Raw genomic sequence first — 22,125 nt, forward strand, 5'->3', positions numbered from 1 at the left:
CACACTAGGAGTTTATTTCTCATTCACAGAGCAGTCCAGATGGGCGCTTCTGTTTGACAAGTGTGATTCTGGGCCCAGCTTCCTTTTAGCTTGTAGCTCTGCCATTGTGTAGGGCTTTGTAATCTTCCATTGTTGTTTAGTCACCAAGTCATGTCCAACTCTTGGCAACCCCATGGACTGTAGCCTGCCAGGCTCCTCCATCCATGGGATTTTCTGGGCAAAAATACTGGAGTGGGTTGCCATTTCCTTCTCCAAGGGCTCTTCCTGACCCAGAGACAGAACCCATGTCTCCTGCAACGGCAGGTGGATTCTTTACTGATGAGGGCATGACTTGGCCAGGAATATTCTGCTTATATGCCATTGGTGAAAGCATATCACATGGCCTTGCCTAGGTGCAAGAGGTGCTGGGAAATGTAGTTTCTGGCTGGATAGCCATATCTGAAGACAGCTCTATACTATGGAAAGGGAAGCATGAATTTTAATCTCTGCTACATTCTTATTTTACTGATGAGGAAACTGAGGCCCAGCGAGGTCGACTGACTTGTCAAAAGGCACACAACTAATAAGCAACAGAAATCACTTGAACCAGATCTTCTGACTCCAAGTCTCATACGCTCTTATTTCACAGATGACTGTTTCTTTGTTTTATGGAGATACCTTTATCTAGTCACGTGAGGTTGGGACTCTATTAGGCCTAAGGTATTTCTGGTTTCTATCTCTTAGATTGAGTTTGCAAGATGATGCTAAACACAGGTGAGGTGTGGTTTCTTGAGAGGTAGAGGTGGTGATGATGATGGTGTTGAGAGGTGAAACTTTTTATATTTTGGCAGCAGTCTTAATTCAGCTGTCACCTGGAACTCAGAAGCACCAAATTATGGTCATAGCAACAACCACAATAGCAGCTGTATCAACCATTCCTAGCACTGTGCTGAGCACTTAGGATAATCCCATCTAATCCTCTCAACAATCCTAAGAGGGGGGATCTGTTATTATCCCCATTTGATGGATGAGGAAATGGAGGCACAGAGAGGTCAAATTATTGTTTAAGGTCACAAAGCCATTATAATCAATGGCAGCACCAGGACTTGAAGCCAGGCTTCTGGCCCCAGAGCCTCTGGCCTTAAGGACTTCACACACAGGTGAGAGCATATGGGTGGGACCAAGGGTTCTGTTCCACCCCAACCGGCCACATCTCGGTCTCCTGTCCCCATAGTGGCTGCCGGAGAGTGCGAGGTATGATGTGCTGTCCGGGAACCAGGAGAAGGCCATCGCCACCTTAAAGAGAATAGCCACGGAAAACGGAGCTCCTATGCCTCTGGGGAAACTCATCATTTCCAGACAGGTCAGTGCCAGGCGGACAGACTGCACGTGTTACCACGTGAGCTGGGGAGCTTGTGTACTTGAGAGGGTGGGGGTGCAGTGGACAGGACCCGCAAGGGGAACTTGGCAACTTCAATCTGTGTATTTTCATTGCCAAGTCTTAAAAGTGCCACCTGGAGCGTTTAGCCAGTGACTAGAGAAATATTATCGGAGAAGGCAATGGCACCCCACTCCAGTACTCTTGCCTGAAAAATCCCATGGACGGAGGAGCCTGGTAGGCTGCAGTCCATGGGGTCGCTAGGAGTAGGACACAACTGAGCGACTTCACTTTTCCTTTTCACTTTCATGCATTGGAGAAGGAAATGGCAACCCACTCCAGTACTCTTGCCTGGAAAATCCCATGGACGGAGGAGCCTGGTAGGCTGCAGTCCATGGGGTCGCTAGGAGTAGGACACAACTGAGCGACTTCATTTTTCCTTTTCACTTTCATGCACTGGAGAAGGAAATGGCAACCCACTCCAGTACTCTTGCCTGGAAAACCCCATGGACGGAGGAGCCTGGTAGGCTGCAGTCCATGGGGTCGCTAGGAGTAGGACACGACTGAGCGACTTCACTTTCCCTTTTCACTTTCATGCATTGGAGAAGGAAATGGCAACCCACTCCAGTGTTGTTGCCTGGAGAATCCCAGGGACGGGGGAGCCTGGTGGGCTGCCGTCTATGGGGTCACACAGAGTCGGACACGACTGAAGTGACTTAGCAGCACCAGCAGCAGCAGAGAAATGTCATATAATGTCCCCTCATGGGTCATGTAACTACTCATGCTTCGATTTTATCTTTGAGCACCCAGGAAGTCTGATTAGCAGATGTGGTTGCTCAACAATAAAACCACATTAGGAAGTGCCGTGATAGACTTATATCCGGGGCACTACACTGTGCTCGTGTACACATCCTTAATGGATGGCGCATCGCTCCCCATGGCAACACCATCAGGGACTCCACCGCAGTACAAACAGCTGAGCACCTACCCCAGGTGCAAGGGGGGATAAAGGAGCCAGGTTTGAAGGCTGCAGTCCCTGCCCTCAAGAATCAACCCTGCAGCTTATAGAAACATCACAAACACCGTTAAGCAAACAACAGAGCTTACGAGGAAATTATTTTAAAAAATAAAATTATATTTCTGATTGTTTCTATATTGGGTGAAAAGAACTGAATGGGATTTCACCAGCTCGAGAGGAAGTGTTAGGCGGGGTCTGATAGCGTGGAAGCCAAGAACATACCCCAGACTTGCTTTGGGAAGCACAGGGGTGGGGCAGGGGGCCTCCCAAAGAGCCTGGGGGGCAGGAGGCTCGCTTAGTTGCCTTTGGGGAGAGACTGCGTTCTCCCCGCTCCCTTCTGTGTGAAGATGCTCTGGATGGAGAAAGTATACAGTGATTTCCAATGTGTGTTGCAAAGCGAAAGTGACAAGACTGGACGCCCCAGTGGGGGGCTTCTCTTTGGAAAGGAGCGGCTGCCGCAGGGGCCTCCCTGTGTTCCAGGGCACCCGGCAGTGAGTATTTTTTTTTGGGTGGCGGGGGGTGGATATGTCCTTCTGGGGTAGGTGCATGGCCACGGCCCACACATCTGCAGGGGAGGAGAGTAAAGGGCATTCTTTGTCTTGAAACAGGAAGACCGAGGCAAAATGAGGGACCTTTTCACACCCCATTTTAGATGGACAACCTTGTTGCTGTGGTTTATATGGTAAGAGCTGTTTGTTCATGCTTGGGTCCCCCTCATCTGCACCCTGTTTGGGGTTTTGTTTGAACTCGATGCAATGACAACTCTTCCATCTTGGGCAATATTTGCAAAACTGAGCATCGTTTTCCTGGCCTCTGTGTTATTCAAGTATCCCCTGTACTATTGTTTGCTTAGTATTCTTTTATTTGACTCACTTTTTACTCTGATAATTTTTTGAAAATTGAAGTATAGTTGATTTACAATGCTGTGTTAATTTCTGCTGTATAGCAAAGTGACTCAATTATACATATATATGTATATTCTTTTTATATTCTTTTGATATATTTATACACATATGTATATATGTATACATTCTTTTTATCTTCTTTTTGTTATGGTTTATCCCAGGACACTGAATGTAATTGCCTGTGCTATACAGTAGGACAGATAAATGTCTTTTAAAAGGAAACTTTGTATACCTGCTTTAAGGAAGAACTGTAATTGCAGACCGTACACAGAAGTCGCTTTTAAAGATAAATATGGTCAGCCCTCCCTAGCCGCAGGCTTCACTCAAGGATTCAGCCAACTATAGACGGAAGATAATAGAAAAAAAAAAAAAAATTCCAGGAAGTTCTAAAAAGCAAAACTTGAAACTGCTGTGCATTGGCAACTATTTACATAGCATTTACATGGTAGTTACAATTCTTTACACAGCACTTACACTGTATTTGGTATTAAAAGTAGTCCAGAGATGATTTGAAGTATACACGAGGATATGTGGGATTCCCAGGTGGCTCAGGGGTAAAGAGGCAATGCAGGAGTCCAGGATTCGATCCCTGGGTCAGGAAGATCCCCTGGAGGAGGAAATGGCAACCCACTCCAGCATTCTTGCCTGAAAAATCCCATGGACAGAGGAGCCTGGTGGGCTGTAGTCCATGGGCCTGCAAAGAGTCAGACAGCACTGAGCATGTATGCACACACATGTGTAGGTTATGTGCAAACACGGCACCATTTTATATAATGGACTTGAGCATCCAAGGATTGTGGTGTCCGCAGGGGCTCCTGGAACCCATCCCCCACAGATCCTGAGGGATGACTGTACAGTAAAAAGTAGCTAAATTGATGGTTTACCAAGGCGGGAGGCACGAAGCCTCTGTGCTTAAGAGACAGACAGAGAGGAGAGGTGTTGGGGACTTGTTAGCACATAAGTAAGACTGAGATATGATTAAAGAGTCAAAGGGAAACTTAGGGGGATCTTATTTTCACAAAGAGATTCTTTTGCTGTATCCAGCCCACTCTCCATTTATATTACCTTGGGTATCACCCAGCACAGGGCCCGTATTTTGGGAACCCCTGATTTGATCAACATGGGCATTCTCAGAACTTTCCGTTTTTATCTAGTTCCAGTTTTTCTTAAATAACAACCATGGCATTGACTGGAGGGCATTTGTAGTGAGAACTCACCTGACACCCCACAGCTAGTCAAATTTCAGCCATTTTCTCAACTCTTTCAACTGTGTAATTTCTATGGCATCAACAGTGCGGAAAATTAGCCCGGTTGAGGCTTTGTGACATGTTTTCACCAGTTCTCACTTTTCCTATTCGCCTTTGAGCAGAGGTGCTAATGAGCAGGGGAGTGTCCTCAAAAAGGGCAGTTGCAGCGGAGTAGGGGCATGGAGTGTAGCAGGGGGTGGGGGGAAAGCTTTGATGATATACAGCACCAGGTTCCAGCCCTGCCCTAATGTCCCCCAAGAACTGAATCAGCTCACCAAGGCTTTAACACCTGCTGTGTGCCCAGTCCACGTATGGAGCTGGCAGGATATTTTAAAAGGTGGGGAAACAGAAATGAGAGTATATATCTGAGTGCATGTGATTCTGTTGGACGGACACTACTTAAATCCTAAGCAGTTGATTACAGCCCAATTTTAGAATACTATAGAAATCACATTTGGGAGCACATATTGTAAGGCAAGGAAATTAATCACCGGCTTCTGATAATGACTGAGCTCCCACGTAGCTGTACTATAGGACACGATATTCTGACCCTACAGACTTGAGTATTCTGGTTCCTGGGACAGTTGGAATTTAGTTAGCTGCGTCATTCTGATCTGAAATGCCCATGAAGTCTGCGGACTCCACACTTGACTGGGCACAGAGCAGGTGTTTAACAAATGCTCGGTGAAGTGATCCAGTTGAACACAGAGACAGAGCTCTGCAGTTTCCTCGCCCCTGCTATCCAAAAGTAGCGTATTCCACATTTGAGTCAGTTCTGACAACTATAATGAAGGAGACCTGGGTTCGATCCCTGGGTTGGGAAGATCCCCTGGAGAAGGGAATGGCTACCCACTCCAGTATTCTGGCCTGGAGAATTCCATGGACTTTATAGTCCATGGGGTCGCAAAGAGTTGGAGACGACTGAGTGACTTTCGTTTTCACTTAATGAGGTGGATGAACCTAGAGCCTGTTATACAGAATGAAGTAAGTCAGAAAAAGAAAAACAAATATCATATACTAACGCATATGTATGGAATCTAGAAAGATGGTATTGATGAACCTATTTGTAGGGCAGTAGTGGAGATGCAGACATAGTGAATAGGCTTGTGGACACAGACCAGGGAAGGAGAGGGTGGAATGAATGGAGAGAGTACGTGGAAACATATACACTACCGTATGTAAGATAGGTGGCCAGCGGGAATGTGCTATATGACCCAGGGAGCTTAAACTGGGGCTCTGTGACAACCTAGAGGGGTGGGATAGGGTGGGAGGTGGGAGGTGGGAGGGAGGTTTAAGAAGGAGGGAGCATGTGTATGCCTATGGCTGATTCATGTTGATATATGCCAGAAACCAACACAATATTGTAAAGTGATTATCCTTCAATTAAAAATAAGTAAATTAAAATGTTACAAAAGTAGAGTGTTGCAATGAAAGCTTTCTCAAGCTGAAGTGGCATAAAGCGAAGAAATAATTACCTGAGGATACATCTTGCTTGAGGCTTCCCAGGTGGCTCAGCGGTAGAGAATCAGCCTGCCAAGCAGGAGACACAGTTTCAAACCCTGGGTGGGGAAGATCCCCTTGGAGAAGGAAATGGCAACCCACCCCAGTATTCTTCCCTGAGAAATGCCACGGTCAGAGGGGCCTGACAGGTCACAGTCCATTGGGTCACAAAAAAAGTCGGACACAACTTAGTGACTAAAGAATGAAGAGCATCTTGCTAATCAAAGAAATAATACATGGAAATAAAGTACAGATGCTCACAGACAACAGTTCCAAGGGAATGGCAGCTTGAATCTGAAAAGGAGTGTATTTCTAGGTATAACTGAATCACTTCGATGCACAGCAGAAATTAACACAACATTGTAAATCAACTATACTTCAGTAAAATAATTTTAAAAAAAAAAGGTAATGGCAGCTTGATGCTGATGCTGAGTGTAGTTCTCGGGGAAGGAGCTTGGTGGCGCCACTGTCGCTGCTTGGGGCAAGAGTTGCCTCTATAAAATAAACACTGGATGCTATTTTTGCTTTCCTCCCTTTTTTTGTAAAAGTGAAAACCTCTTCAGATTTCTTCTGGTGAGCAAAAACAGGTACTAATACAGATTTCGTAAAAGTGAAGTATAGCGAAGCAAGCTTTCAGAAAGTGGGGAATACCTATATTATTAAATGTATCTCCCTTCTCTTCCCTATTCAGCTCAACCCAAAAGCTCTAACATCTGTTGACATCTGTCAAAATGATTGTTTTCTACCAAATTTTGGTTCCCCCATTTTTTTTTCCCTCCTTTTGCCAGTTGAGTGAACAGCTTGGGGGTGGCTTGTTTGTGATATAATTCAGTTCTTTGGTGTTTGTATTTTTTTTTTTTTTGGCTGTGCTGTGCAGCATGTGGGATCTTAGTCCCCTGATCAGGGAGCAAACCCATGCCCCCTGCATTTATCTTAACCACTAGACTGCCAGGGAAGTCCCTATAATTCAATTTTCTTGATCTTTCAAAGGACACAGGATCACTTCCTTTTAGTCCATCAGTATGTTTTGTACCCGCTATCTTCTTGCTCAAGCAGTCCAGGAAAACCCCCAAAGGCCCAGTGTGGCCTGAGCCCAAAGCCTAGTCTCTGCTGCTATGGGTGGAAGTCCTTTGCAATGGAATGGGAATTGGGGCTTGCATCTCTCCCATCATTTCCTTACGCTTCTTGCTTGCTTCCTGGCAGGTTTTCCAATGCGTTTTCTTACTACGGATTAGTCCTGCTCACCACCGAGCTCTTCCAAGCGGGAGATGTCTGCAGCAGTGAGTATGACAGCCATCTAGCAGTTAACACCCTCCACCTAACACGCAAGGTCATCCACACACTCCCAGCCCTGGTCCTGCCCTCACAGGGCCCAGCCTTGCACAGACTCCCAGGAGCAAGTTTCTGCAAAATCTGAATATGAAAGAGCTGGGTTGTGGTTTCTGAGAGGTTCTGTAGAAACCTGGACAATCTTATTATCATAGGCATGACCTTAGAGCAGAATCTTATCTTACGTCCCCTGAAGAGGTCCATGAAGTCCATCCCTGAGTTTTACGGTTGTGACCCTGTGGAGCCATCCTCTGTGTGTGTGTGTGTGTGTGTGTGTGTGTGTGTGTGTGTGTGTGTGTGTGTGTGTGTGTGTGTGTGTGTGTGTGTTAAGTCTGAGAACCAGGTTGGAGCTCAATCCTGGCCACACAACAGAATCACCTGGGGGAGCTTTTAAACATGGCAGTGCCATTTAAACAATGCCTAGGGCAATTTAATCAGCATCTCTGGGGGTGTGGCCCAGGCATGAGTGGGTTTTTAAAGCTCCCCAGGTGATTCTGTTGTGGAGCTGGAGATGGGACCTGTAGGACAAGACGAATGAATAACAATCAAAATCTATATATAGATGTCTGGGCTTTCAAACTGATCTATCTTTAAGAGAATATTAGATTCCTAGCATTGAACTCAGGATGAGAGATAAAGGGATGGAGCTCTTGTCTGTTTGTAGGATTTGTCCAATTATCTTTTTCATATGAAGCGTTCTTAATCTGAGTTAATTGTTTTGTTTATTGGTATGAAGATTGGTATTATTAATGAGATAGCAGAGTCCCATCTCCCTGGGGGGTGTGAGAGAGTCTTAAAGGAACTGCCCTGAGGAAGCAGTTCAGTTATAAGTTTGGGGTTTGGTATGGATTTAAGCCTAAATCCTTTGCTCCCGTGACGGAATACAAATTCATGTGCCTGACTCACAGTGAGGCCAGACAAACCAAATCACTGGAGTTTGGAGCAGAGAAAGGTGTGTTGCAAGGCCAGGCAAGGAGAATGAGTTGACTCTTGTTCAAAAACCCTGAACTCCCCGGTGGTTTAGGGGGGAGATTTTTATAGGCAGATTTTGGTGGTGGAGGAGGAGAGCTGCAGGTTGTGTGGCTTTCTTCTGATTGGTTGGTGGTGAGGTAACTGGGTGATGTCCCAGGAATCTTGTGCTCACTCTGGAGTTGCCACCCTCCTTCTGGGTGGGGACCTTAGTGCCTACAGAACTCAAAGATATTCTGATGTGTATTCCTTGAGGAGAAACCAGGCTGCACAAGTATGTCTTGACGACTCCTCCCTTGTTTCTGCAGCCCCTCCCTTCGCAGGTTAGCAACGTGCCAAAAATTGGCAGTGTGCGGAGGGCTGATAATCGAATGCATCACTGCCAGACACAACTTGCATTTTTGTGGACAAGAATCCTTGGCATTAGTGTTAGTATTCTATCATGTGAAGTTGTGAAAGAGCTTAAGGATGTGAAAGGTGAGATAACCTGTAAGGATTCACAGGACAGGATGCTACGCCATTTCAAAGTCTTTCACTCTATTTCCTAACAGATGACATGAGGGCAAAAAGATCACACAAGGTAAGGGAGGTCAGGAGTGTGGGGCAGAGTAAGGGGCCATGGGTAAGTCAGAGTTTTAAACAGGGTGGTCAAGATGGAGCAGATGAGATTTAAAGAAAGACTTGAAAGAGGTGAGTAAATAGTCACGGTGTGTGCTAAGTCACTTCAGTTGTGTTCCACTGTGCTAACTTATAGACTGCAGCCCGCCAGGCTCCCCTGTCCATGGGATTTCTCAGGCAAGAATACTGGCGGGGGTTGCCACTTCCTCCTCCAGGGGATCTTCCTGACCCGGGGATTGAACCCACATCTCCTACATCTCCTGCACTGGCAGGTGGATTCTTTACGACTGTGCCACCTGGGAAGCCCCAGTTCTGGTCTAAGCACATTCATGTACACAGCCTGCTTCCAGCCTCTCAACCATTTTGCCCCCGAGGGTGTATTAGCCCCGGGATTGTCAGGAAGCTGGGGCTTAAAGAGATGGAGCTCTGACCTGCGGGTCGGGGGGAGGCACGCTGAGTTGGTCTGAGTCCTGAGCCTGTGCACCTTTCCCAGCATCCCAGCCGGATCACCCCAGGGAAGGAGACATGGGGAATGGGAGGGTGCGATTCAACACCGGGTGCCTCTTCCTCTTTCTCCCTCTCTCCACCTCCCAGTCTCCAGCCGGAAGAAGGCAGTGGAGGCAAAGTGCAGCCTGGCCTGCGAGTACCTGAGTGAGGAGGACTACATGGACCTGCTGTGGACCACCCTGTCTGAGTTCCCAGGTGAGGGGCCTGCGCCAGGTGGGGCTGGGACAGCGCAGCCTGGGAACGAGGCTGTAACCTCATGCCAGCTGGAAGCAAATCCCGTCTCTGGGATTTGTTTTCAGCCTTTAGCTACAAGCCAAGAACTGTGAAGGGGCTGACATTGTACTGTATGCTTCACAGAAAGCAAAGGTGATCTGTCTTTTTCCGTCATCCTTTTTTTTTTGGCTGCACCCCACGGGATGTGGGATCTTAGTTCCCTAACCAGGGATTGAACATGAGCCCACAGCAGTAAAAGTGCTAAATCCTAACCACTGGATGACCAGGGATTGTCAGTCTTATGCCAGTCTTATAGACATATGTCCGTTTGTCACTAGGGAGGTCACTTCTGGCGTAAACTTAATTTTAAAAAGCTATAATCTTAATCCCTGCCCAAGATTCACAGATATACTTTGTAATAGACATATAACCGACGTGATGAGTTTGAGTAGGCTCCGGGAGTTGCTGATGGACAGGAAAGCCTGGCATCCTGCCATCTATGGGGTCGCAAAGAGTTGGACATGACTGAGCAACTGAACTGAACTGGAAACATATAACACAATGCATTTTTTAAAAAATCTAAGCACCAGGTTTTTATTGTGCCTGTACAAGCACTCTGAATTGTAGGCCATTCTCGCTTTATTAAAATAGCATTATTTTTAAGCACTTCATCACAGTAATCACACACATGGAAAAAACAATTGTACTAGGGATTATAATGAAACCATAGTCTACTACCCTAGCTCCTCCCACCCCTCATTCGATTTCCCAGGAGGAGTCACTTTTGTTTCTGTGTAACTCAATGCATTTTAAAGCAGACTGTAGACGTCTAGTAACATTAATGACATTTACGGAAAGTACAGTTTTAAGTGATTGTTTTTACACTTTTGTAAGTTTTGTTATCATAATCAAATATTGATATAAAATAATTTTTGCCTGTTCCATGTGGTTTATGGGATCTTAGTTCCCCAACCAGGGTTTGAACCCACACCCTCCACAGCGAAAGCACAAGAGTCCTAACCATTAGGCCTCCAGTGAATTCGCCATATAAAATTTTTTGGCTCAAAAAAATGAAGTGACATTGCATCACTTCAGCCATATTCTAGTCGTTAGAAGTGGGTCATGAGACCTAGCCCACTCTCAAGGGGAGGGGAGTACATAGCATGTGAAGACCAGGATGGGGGGGTCGTGGGGGCCGTGTCGGACGCCACCTCCCATGGCACCCCTGCTCCCTTGCAGGTGTCCTTGTGACTCTCTGGATTATTGACCGCCTGGGCCGCAAGAAGACCATGGCCCTGTGCTTCGTCGTCTTCTCCTTTTGCAGCCTCCTACTGTTTATCTGTGTCGGAAGGTGGGTCATGACACCAGCTTTCTGTGGCCAGCTGGCTTATTTCTCAGCTGGTGGTCAGTGGCTCCTTGGACCTGCAAGCCGTGGATTACGCCCTCTGGGGGTCATCTGAAAGATCCCTCCAACCCCTCACTAGGACTGAGTCTATTGGCTGCCTCATAACTGCCCCATGCTTAAAGTTGGGGCCTCTGACGGGGGTGAGGGTAGGAGGGCACTTTGGTCCCAAGTTTGCTCCGTCACCATCACATTTAGACGTTTGACATCATCTCCCAGTGAGCGCATGCATTTAGCTGTTTAATTCATATATGAATTATAAGTGTTCATTTGTTCCATGGCACTATTTCAAGGTCCTTTTTTATAATCTGCTTTCGGCATTGCTCCATTTTTTCCATCTATCAAGCACCTCCAAAGGTAGAACTGGCCTGTGCTGACCTTGGAGAGACCCCAGACCAACCTGCAGATGAGAGATCTGTGAAGAGTCTGGAGATGTAGCTTAGATCTGGGAATGCTGATATTCAAAGACATTGTGGGAACGATGGAACAGGGGGGTGGGGATCAGGATTGTCCTCAAAATACTGAAGAGAAGTTTACTTTCTCTGGTTCAGCTGGTTCCTAGCTCAATTCCTGTCCCCACTAGGTCCTACCTGGACTTTGGATGCTTTATGTCACTTCTCCCCAACCTCACCCCCACCCTGGGCACCACCGATGTTTCCATCTCAGCCTGGAACTTTGGAGAATGATAAACTTATAAAAGCCGGCCTTCAGAGAGACCACTGGGGTGTGTGTGTCTGCATGCCTACCTGAATGTGTGTTGGGTAAGGTGGGCTTTGCCAATTTCTAGGGCATAAATTCTACCTGGGCAGAGAAGACTGCTGAAAGAAACTGTCAGAAAAAAAAAAATGTTAATACTTGCTCATCTGCTTTTTTTTTTTCCTCTTCCTAGAAATATGCTCACTCTGTTACTCTTCATTGCAAGAGCATTTATTTCTGGAGGCTTCCAAGCAGCCTACGTTTACACACCTGAGGTAGGAGGGTGGGAAGGGATGCCTGGGAGCAGTGGTGAGGAGGGGCAGATGGAGGGAGAAGCTCTACTTCCAGAAACACGAAGCGTGGGCTCCTCTGACTGAAATTTGTCCTTGAGAAAGACTGAAAAAGCACACCAACCTCTAAAATATTGCCTGAAGTTACACTCCACGTGACAGCGTGTCCGTTTTCCCACACTCAGGGATGATGGGTTACTTGTTTTATATTTATTTTATCTCACCTTATTTTAGATAGGGGCAAAGAGAGGGAAAGAATAGTATGTATCAGATGCTGTGCTGAGAAGGACCCCCCTCCCCCTGCTCAGGTCTGCCCAGCTCTCCAGAGCCCTCACTCTGAGTCATCATCCTAAGTCCTGACACCTCCACCCAACCTTCCAGGCCCAGCTCCAACCCTGCCTCCTCCAGGAAGCCCTCCAGGATATCCCCCCTCCCCTGACTTCATTTTACCCTCACTGTCTGTGTCCCTCTTTGGTATTTTTAGTCCTGCCACATGGCCTGTCCCCCAAGGAGACTCCTACTAAGGCTCCCTGTGGACAGGGCCTGGGTCTCCTTCGCTTTGACCCTCATCTGGCCTAGTGTCCCCTCAACAGAGGCTTGTGGATTGATTGCTGGAGCCTCACAGAAAGGAATCAGGAGAAGGCTGCTGGCCCTGCAGAGATTGGAAGGCCCGGCGTCTACAATGGCAAATACCAGGAATCAGCAAACTACGGGCCATATTCAACCTGTTGCCTGTTCTTGTCTAGTCCAACAGTTAAGAATGGTTTTTATGTTTTTAAACAGTTGAATGCCAGATCAAAACAATATTTCGTGACATGTGAAAATTATATGGAATTCATGTGTCAGTGTTCATTAATAAAGCTTTGTCAGAACAAGCCACAGCCCTTCCTGTACTGTTGTCCACAACTGCTTTTGTGTTACAGGAGCAGAGCTGAGTAGTTGCTGGAGACCAGCTGGCCCCCAGAGTTCAGATTATTTACTCTCTGGCCCTTTAAGAAAAACTTTGCTGACTCCTGGCTTAAGCTATTCCAGCTGGCTAGGCCCAAGGAAGAATTGGTTAAATGAATGATGATTGATCCAAATGATAGAATTCTACATAGCCATTAAAAATCACACACTGGAAAAGACCAAATATGGACATCGGAGATGTCCGCAGTCTTTTTCTACGAGGAAAAACAAAAATCTTCAAAGTAGCATATACAGAAATAGCTAGTGGATAAAACTATATCCCCTCCAGGATTTGCCTTATCATAATTTAGGAGGGAAAGGAAATGAATGTCATTGAAACTAACACAGGCAGGACTTTCCTGGCAGTCCAGGGGTTAAGACTCTGTGCTTCAAGTGCAGGGGCACAGGTTTTATCCCTGGTCTGGGAACTAAGAGCCCACATGCCATGAGGCATGGCCAAAAATTTTTTTAAAAAGCAAAAACAAAAAACCCAACACAGGCCACTGTACTTGGTCCTAGATGATTGATTCCATCATTCTACTTTAGTCTGTGCTTGAAATTCTCTATGATAGAAAAAAAAATAGGAATTTCATACTTACTCATTTATTTATTCAGCTATAACCCCCCAGGGCAGAGGCTTCTCAGATGATTCAGCAGTAAAGAATCTGCCTGCCAATGCAGGAGACCCTGGTTCAATCCCTGGGTCGGGAAAATCCCCTGGAGGAGGAAATGGCAACCCACTCCAGCATTCTTGCCTGGAAAATCCCATGGACAGAGGAGCCTGGCAGGCTGCAGTCCATGGGGTCGCAGAGAGTCAGACGTGACTGAGTGAGTGAGCATGCACAGCTCGCAGGGCAGAAAGGACCCCCGTTCCTAGGTTCCCACTGCCAGCTTCCCTCCTGCCTTCTTAGTTGAGTTTCCTGGCCCCTTTGGGGTAAGACTCCCCACCCCGCCCTCACAAGACTGACCCTAACTCAGGCCCGCCCACAGGGTGAATTCCATCATTCCTGAGCTAGAGAGGAGGGAGGGGCCTGCATTTTCTCATGGCAGCCACTTGGGCGGCTGTGTTTCAGGTCTACCCCACGGCGACCCGAGCGCTGGGCCTGGGCACCTGCAGCGGCATGGCGAGGGTGGGCGCCCTCATCACTCCATTCATTGCTCAGGTAGGTGTCACCCCAAATATAGGGGGGGTGGGCGTGACCAAAGCCAATGGTGGCAAGCCGTTACCAGACGCTGAGCCTCTGCATGGCACTTGGTGTGTGTGCGTGACCTGATCTCAACTTAGCAATCCGCCCTACGAAAGCAGCCATATTGTACGCAAGGGAGAAAGGGGAGGCTCAGAAGAGTCACAGGACTTGTCCAAGCTCACACAGCTGGGAGGTAGAGGGGCTGGGAGTCAAACTCTGCCCTTTCTGATGATTTGGCCAAGGACAGTTTGGATTAGAATAAACAGACCACCACGCCTTAGAGGGAAACTAATGTCCCAGTCCCCAGTTTCTGATTTGGATGATTCAAATGTCCTTGCGGAGTTTTTCAGGTCTTTGTATCTTGAAGCATTTCTGTCTATTTGGGGGGAAGCTTATTTTATTGGAGTCTTTTTGCTTTTTTAATATCCAATTCATTTTTTTTCCAGTTTTTAATAATATTTTTTTAAATTGAGGTAAAAGTCATGTAATATAAAATTAACCGTTTTAATTCAAGGACTTCCTTGTCAATCCTGTGGTGAGGACTCTGCATTTCTAATGCCAGGGCCCGGGTTCGAACTCTGGTTGGAGAACTAAGATACCACAAGCCACGTGGTACAGCCAAATAAATAAAATTTTAAAAAGAAAGTGAATGATTCACTGGCCTGTAGCACTTTCATGATGTCGGGAACCACTATGTTGATCTAGTTCCAAAGCATTTTCCTTGCCCCCAAATAAACCTCCGGATCCATTAAACAGGTACTTCCCAGCTCCGGCCCCTCCAGCCCCTGGCAACCACTGGTATGCATTCTGTCTGTGTGAATTTTTTCTCTTCTGAATCTTCTGTGTAAATAGAATCCTAATATGTGTTTTGGCCAAGTTGTTCTGTCCCAATACCGTTGTGTTTGAACATTGTCCATTAACTAGCACTGGTTGACAACTTGCCAAGTGCCTGCATGTTGCCAAGTGAGGCATCTTCTCATTGGGAGGTGACCTCTGCCCTTCTGCCCATTTGGCAGCTGAAGAAATGAGGTTTAGACCTGCTGCGTGATTTGCCTGGGTCATGAAGATAAGAAGCCAGCAGATGTACTGTTTTGAGAGGAAATAAACAGACTCTTGAAGGACTGTGGTTAAGACTCTGCACTTCCAATGCAAGGAGCGTGGGTTTGATCCCTCATCAGGGAACTAAGATCCCACATGCCTCCTGGTGTGGCAAAAACAAAAACAAAACAGACTCTCGAGTCTGATGGGATCTGTGTTCAAATCCCAGCCCCATCCTTGGTCTTTATGAGAACTCGGGTATGTTACTTAATCCTTTTTGAGCCTGTTTTTCCCTCTGTAAAGTGGGGTTGGAGTATGTACCTCATAAAGCTGTCATGAGGACTCCGTGGGAGTCCAGTGACAAAGAGGGCTTCCAGGAGGACCTGGCATTCTCAGTATCGTCTGTATGATTGGTGGGGCCCGTGCGTCATTAGGGACACTCTCACCAGCGTGTGTCTCCCTCCCCCAGGTGATGCTGGAATCATCCGTGTACCTGACGCTGGCCGTTTACAGTGGCTGCTGCCTCCTGGCCGCCCTGGCCTCCTGCTTTTTGCCTATTGAGACCAAAGGCCGCGGACTGCAGGAGTCCAGCCATCGGGAGTGGGGGCAGGAGATGGTTGGCCGAGGGGCGCATGGCACAGGTGTTGCCAGGTCGAACTCGGGCTCTCAGGAGTAGTGACCGATGGGGGGCTGCACTGGTCTTTGAGGCTGTACAGCATGAGGAGCTGGTAGAGCCCAGCGGGGGCACCAATCATCACTGCCCACATCAAGAACTCATCCAAGGGTACCACCCAGACCAACAAGGTTTTGTGTCTTGACTGTTTGCTCATATTCATCAAGATCCACCCGGGGATGGGGAGGCCTTTGCTTTGGGAGGTTCTCTGTGTGTGTGGAGGCCTGTTAATAACCTGTGACTCTGCATGGGAAAACTGCCACCTCAGAAGTGCCCAGTGACACCAGCCAGCCGGACACCATCCAGAGTCAGCCAGTCACACCCTTGGTGAACAACAACCAAAAGATCTCTGTAGATACAGTCCAGGCCCGGACGGACCCTTGTGAGATCTGGTGTCCAGTAAGATGACACAGGCCAGGCACCCACTGAATCTGTTCCTAGGTTTCTCCTGCATCCCCAGCCCCAGGCTTTCTTCTTTGAAAGCAGGTGACCTGGGTGTGGCCTGAGCAGCTTTTTCTTGGGTCTGAGAAATGCTCCTGGGGAAGGGGCCCCTCAGTTTGCATCCCCAGGGCTTGAGTAGCAGAGACTTTGGAAGATGGATATGCATTTGAACTTGAGTCTCTTACATGCTTCCACCTAGCCTCTTCTTGGAGTCACTGTCTCTGGTTCCAGGGGATCCAAATGTGACCACGAGAACAGCTGGGCTTGCACCAGATGACAACCTCATAGAGTTGTTACCTCCAGGAATTGGAGGTGGAGGTGAAAGGAAAGTGAGAACCAAGCCCACAGCTGAAGCAGGGGCCTGCCCTTCAGAAGTAGAAAAGGCCACTCTGGGGGGCTTCTTTTCTGGCTGCCTCTTCAGTCAGGCTGACTGCTGACTCTTGGGGCAAGAAAACAGTTAAGTCAGGTTTCAGCATTTGGGAGTTGAGTGTGGTATGTGGCTAGGGAAACAGAAAGAGGCTTCCCCCAACCACCCACTCCCATCAGGGTCAGGGGACCAGGATCCCTTCCTCCCTGGATTCTCTGCCACCCCTGCAGTCAAGGGCTGGTTTGGTCTTTCCGTAGAGGCAACTCCTTGGGTTCCGGTGATGGACCACATGGCAGAGATGCTGTGCGGAGGAGGAATGGGAATTCCAGATGTATGAAATGTGTATTTTCAAAGAGCAGAGAGGTCAACCAGGTTTGGGGGTTGCCTCCAGAGGAAGGGCAGATGCTGTTCTCAGCAGACAACATCCACTGCCAGGGTTTGGTTTCTATGAGCCTTTTCTCCATCATGAGGCAGAAACCTAGGGAAGGAGGGCAGAAGCTTCCAGATCCCATCAAAGGCCAGAGAAGAATGACCCTCTGCTTGGAGATGTCTGCTTGAAGTAAACATTTCGAGGAAGCCAAATGTGTACGTTCATCTTTATTAAAACATGTTGGTGATGGACATTGAAAGGATTGGAGTTTGTCTGTTTGTCATAATGTCCTAGGGATGGTTCGACTTAATGGTCTTGCCAGCTTTGTCCATTCAGGGTAAGTTTGATGCTTTTGTATGCTTTAATATGATGATCTTTCCAACAAGGGGGGAAAGGTGCACAGTTGGCTGCTGACTTTGAGTCTGTTTGGAAGCAACACTCTCTGCTAATGGTGTAGAGATCATAGTGGTCAGCTTCTTCAGGCCCAGGCTCTAAATCAACTGCAAATGATCCCATGTCCCTGGATATATGGTCTGCAGCACCCCCGGGGCCCAGGCAGTCAGAGGGGGCAGTTTGGCAGAGCTTCCTTTCTCTGTCACCCACATTTCTTGGACCATGAGTAGCTAAAGCTCTAATTATTTCTGGTCTGCTGAACTCTCCTGGGTAACAAAGAACCTTTGCTTGTCTTTTTTGCCTTTCAGCTGACCAGACACTGCCAGATGAGAAAGTCCACTCTCTTCACCCTCAAATAACCTGGAGTAACTGGGGACTGTGGTGGGGAAGGAGAACTTGGTGGGCATAGATGTGTTCCAGGGGCTGGAGTAAAGAAGCTTGTAACTGTGGGTTTTCTCAAGAAAATGAAAGGTGAACACTTTTGGTCTTCTAAATTGCATGCCCTTTTATAAAATCGATATTATTGAATGAAATAAGAGCTGCCACAAACATTGTGCAAGCCTCTGAAACACATGAGACCTTTAGCTGAAAACCTTTGTATCTAATTTTGAACCATCCAAATGCTTCCCTTTCCATTAATGGAAATATCATCTGTCTCTCTCAGTGTTAGGAAAGACTAGAAAATGGTAAAGAATGTTCAAGGTAGCCAGGATTACATGGTTTCTTTCTTTCCCTTACTTTAAGTGTGCTCAGGAATACACACATGAGATGTGTTGGCAGTGAGAAAAAAAGAGTATCTTAGAGATGGACTTTGAATATGGATATGTAGTATTTTTAAATAATGGTAAGCAACATAGAGCCTTGAAAGATGATATCAGAAGTCTTCCTTGGTTATGACAATAAACATCAAAGGACTGGAATAACCTTGAGCTGTCAGTAACAGCAAAACCAACCAATAGTAGTTTAACCCTTTAGAGTATTAATTGTTCATTTAACAACAGGCCCAGAGTCAGACAGTTCCAGGGAAGGTTCTGCAGCTCAACAGTGTCATCAAGGACCCAGCATTTTTGTTTTGTTTTGTTTTCCCTCCCCACCTTCCTCTGCATGTCAGCCATTGACCCTAAGTGTGAAACCTCATGGTGGCAAAATGGCTGCCAATGTGCCAGGCATCAAGTTTTTTTTCAAAAGAGGTAGAATGGGGAAGGAGCAGTCACAACAGGTTTTCTTTCGAAAGAGTCTATTGTTTTGGCTGGAAAGAGAAGTCCTACAGATTTACTATTGCTTTGCGTTAGTCAGACCTGGGTTACATGCCAATCCCAGCATGAGCTCTCCCGTAGTTGGGGAAGGAAGGGCTTACCTCCCACTGGATCAAGGGATACCCAGAGCCTCTTGAACACAAAATTGAGATTCTGTTAGTACAGAAAAGGAAGGCAATGATGGTGGGATGGGAGATAGCCAAGAGAAACCTTGACACAGAGTTCTCATGAAGGCTGTTATAGTTGCAAGGAATAGAACAGCTTTAAGAAGTAAAATTTTAAAATAAGACTGGGAACAGTAGTTAACTTCCTGGGGAATATAAATGTGGGAAACAGAAGTGTAAGGAACAACAGGAAGAGGGGAAGATTGTGGCAGAGTACAGGACATGGGCCCTGTCCAAAGGCAGTAGCTGCTACTCAGCTCCAACTGATACTGTACCATAAGGTCACCTGATTTTCAAGACAAAAATCTGGATTCTTATGTGAAATCTCCAAAATATTGAATGCTAGATCAAAAAAAATTTTTTTGACTTTAGTGTGTTGGATTGTTAAAAAATTTTAAACGTGTGAGTCTAATAAAATTCATCTGTAGGCCAGATTTGGTTGATGGGCAACCAGTTTGCAGCCTTGGAAAGTTCTCTGAAATAAATGGAACTGCAAAATAGCCACCAGGGCTGGAGCCAGCCCTCTCTCTGGATCTGAGGCCTTGGTTTCTGTCCCTCTCTGCAGACTGGCTTCCTTCTGCCCCCTCGTGGCTGCTGCGTGTACCTAACCTTGCATATGGCTTCCACTCACCAGGGTTCAGCTCTGCAATCATAGCTGACTCAGCTGTTCAGTGTCCCACTTTCAAAATCTGAAGAGAGGAAGTTGATTGGTCCAGTTCAGCATTGGTCCAATTGGTAGGGTCAGGGAGGGGTGGGGTCAAGAGGTACAAACATGGCAGCTTTGGTCATGACAATTATTGGTATGCCTGGAACCCATAGCAACACATAGGTAAACTCTCAAGTCTGTTCATCATAACTGTTATGGGTTATGTCTTGGCATATGGAATATCTACCATGTATTGGTATGATATTCAGCACTGAGGATGCAGAAAAGAATTAAGACATGATCCTTATCTTCATGAACTCATAGTGTAGTGTGGAGAAAACACTGCACACTGGGACACAGAGCCATACGGGCATTAATGGAGGAATACAGAGTGCTGTGGGAGGCACACAGGAGGCCAGTCCCAAAGCTCTAGAACATTCTGAAGTCCCTTCTGGCTCCTCATGATTACAGTCTAGATTCCATGATTACAGTCAGACTTAGTCACTGTTGGTACTTTACTGTATTCCGATTCCTTGACATTTGAACATCTAGATACATCACATATAATCATTCTCCATTAATCAAGAATATTTGATGATGAACCCCTTCAAATATTCCTACCCCCACATGCCAGAAAACAGAGCACTTCCTGAATTAAACAATTCTACTCACAAAGCATCAAAAAGGATAAAACAGAATAAATTTTACAGGAGTCCAAGACATTTACAAACTATAAAACAATCCTGAAAGAAATCAAAGATCTAAAAAAATAGAGACATTCCATGACCGTGAATCTGAAGATTTAAAACTGTTAAGGTGTCCATATTAGAACTCCTAAAATTGACCTCATAAATTTAACAAAATCCCTATCAAAAATCCCAGCTGGGATTTTAAAACTTACTACAAAGCTACAAGTAATCAAGATAGCATGGTTCTAGCATGAGTGTGGAACAGGCATTACATGTTGTTCAGTGTCTCACCTCTTTGGCCTCCTCCTGCCGTGAAATCTGTTCCAGCGCTCCCTCAAGTGCTTTCTGTGGCCTCACTGCACCATGGTTTCTACATCCTCACTCGCGCGAGCTGCATCACGTTAACCCTTACTCAGGACTCCCCACACTCAGGCTTTCCACACCCTCTCCCTCACTAGCAGCCTCCACAACCTTCCTCCCTCGGAGCCTCCTCACTAGAGCTTCCACTCCCTAACTTTGAGCTCCCTCCCTCAGAGCTACCTCACACCCTGCCATACTCAAAGATTCCTCACGCCTGCCACACTCAGAGCTCCCACACTCAGCACTTCTTCTACCCTCCAACACTCAGAGCTTCCTGAGTGTTGGGAATCTGGGAAACATTCCCACTTTCACCCTCCCTTAACACAGCTTCTTCTTACCTCTCTTCATGCAGCGCTTCCTCACACCTTCCCTCACTCAATGTTTCCTTAACCCTCCTCACTCAGAGCCTCTTCACTCAGAGCTTCCTCACACCCTCCTCAGTCAGCATTCCTCACTGAGGGCTTCCTCAGACCCTCCTCACTCAGCATTTTTTCACAAGCTCCCTCCCTCAGCGCTTCCTCACATCCTTCCTAACTCAGCATTTCTTCACATTTTCCCTGACTCAGAGCTTCCTCAGCCTCCCTCACTCAGCACTTCCTCAATCCTCCTTCACTGAGCACTTCCTCAACCCTCCTCACTCAGAGCTTCCTCACACCCTCCTCACTCAGAGCTTCCTCACTCCCTCCTCAGTCAGCATTCCTCACTGAGCACTTCCTCACACCCTCCTCACTGAGCACTTCCTCACACCCTCCTCACTCAGAGCTTCCTCACTCAGAGCTTCCTCTCTCAGAGCTTCCTCACACCCTCCTCACTCAGAGCTTCCTCACTCCCTCCTCACTCAGAGCTTCCTCACTCCCTCCTCACTCAGAGCTTCCTCACTCAGAGCTTCCTCACTCAGAGCTTCCTCACACCCTCCTCTCTCAGAGCTTCCTCACTCAGAGCTTCCTCACACCCTCCTCTCTCAGAGCTTCCTCACTCAGAGCTTCCTCACACCCTCCTCACTCAGAGCTTCCTCACACCCTCCTCACTCAGAGCTTCCTCACTCAGAGCTTCCCCACACCCTCCTCTCTCAGAGCTTCCTCACTCAGAGCTTCCTCACACCCTCCTCTCTCAGAGCTTCCTCACTCAGAGCTTCCTCACACCCTCCTCTCTCAGAGCTTCCTCACTCAGAGCTTCCTCACTCAGAGCTTCCTCTCTCAGAGCTTCCTCACACCCTCCTCACTCAGAGCTTCCTCACTCCCTTCTCACTCAGAGCTTCCTCACTCAGAGCTTCCTCACTCCCTCCTCACTCAGAGCTTCCTCACTCAGAGCTTCCTCACACCCTCCTCTCTCAGAGCTTCCTCACTCAGAGCTTCCTCACTCCCTCCTCACTCAGAGCTTCCTCACTCAGAGCTTCCTCACTCCCTCCTCTCTCAGAGCTTCCTCACTCAGAGCTTCCTCACTCCCTCCTCTCTCAGAGCTTCCTCACACCCTTCTTACTCAGAGCTTCCTCACACCCTCCTCTCTCAGAGCTTCCTCACTCAGAGCTTCCTCACACCCTCC

At 47.2% G+C, this 22,125-nt stretch overlaps 1 protein-coding gene across 1 annotated transcript in view; it reads left to right on the plus strand.

Annotated features, from left to right (window-relative positions):
• Positions 1-15,900, plus strand: part of SVOP (SV2 related protein) — a 66,991-nt gene extending 51,091 nt beyond the window's left edge. Inside the window, exons 9-16 of the mRNA XM_068989625.1 lie at positions 1,214-1,342; positions 2,984-3,057; positions 7,231-7,307; positions 9,538-9,645; positions 10,903-11,014; positions 11,955-12,036; positions 14,073-14,162; positions 15,694-15,900. Coding sequence (XP_068845726.1) covers positions 1,214-1,342; positions 2,984-3,057; positions 7,231-7,307; positions 9,538-9,645; positions 10,903-11,014; positions 11,955-12,036; positions 14,073-14,162; positions 15,694-15,900 — 879 coding nt within the window. The remainder of the gene's footprint in view (positions 1-1,213; positions 1,343-2,983; positions 3,058-7,230; positions 7,308-9,537; positions 9,646-10,902; positions 11,015-11,954; positions 12,037-14,072; positions 14,163-15,693) is intronic.
• The last annotated feature ends 6,225 nt before the right edge of the window (positions 15,901-22,125 follow it).

This window comes from Capricornis sumatraensis, chromosome 17, assembly GCF_032405125.1.
Source record: "Capricornis sumatraensis isolate serow.1 chromosome 17, serow.2, whole genome shotgun sequence".
NCBI classification, from domain to species: domain Eukaryota; kingdom Metazoa; phylum Chordata; class Mammalia; order Artiodactyla; family Bovidae; genus Capricornis; species Capricornis sumatraensis.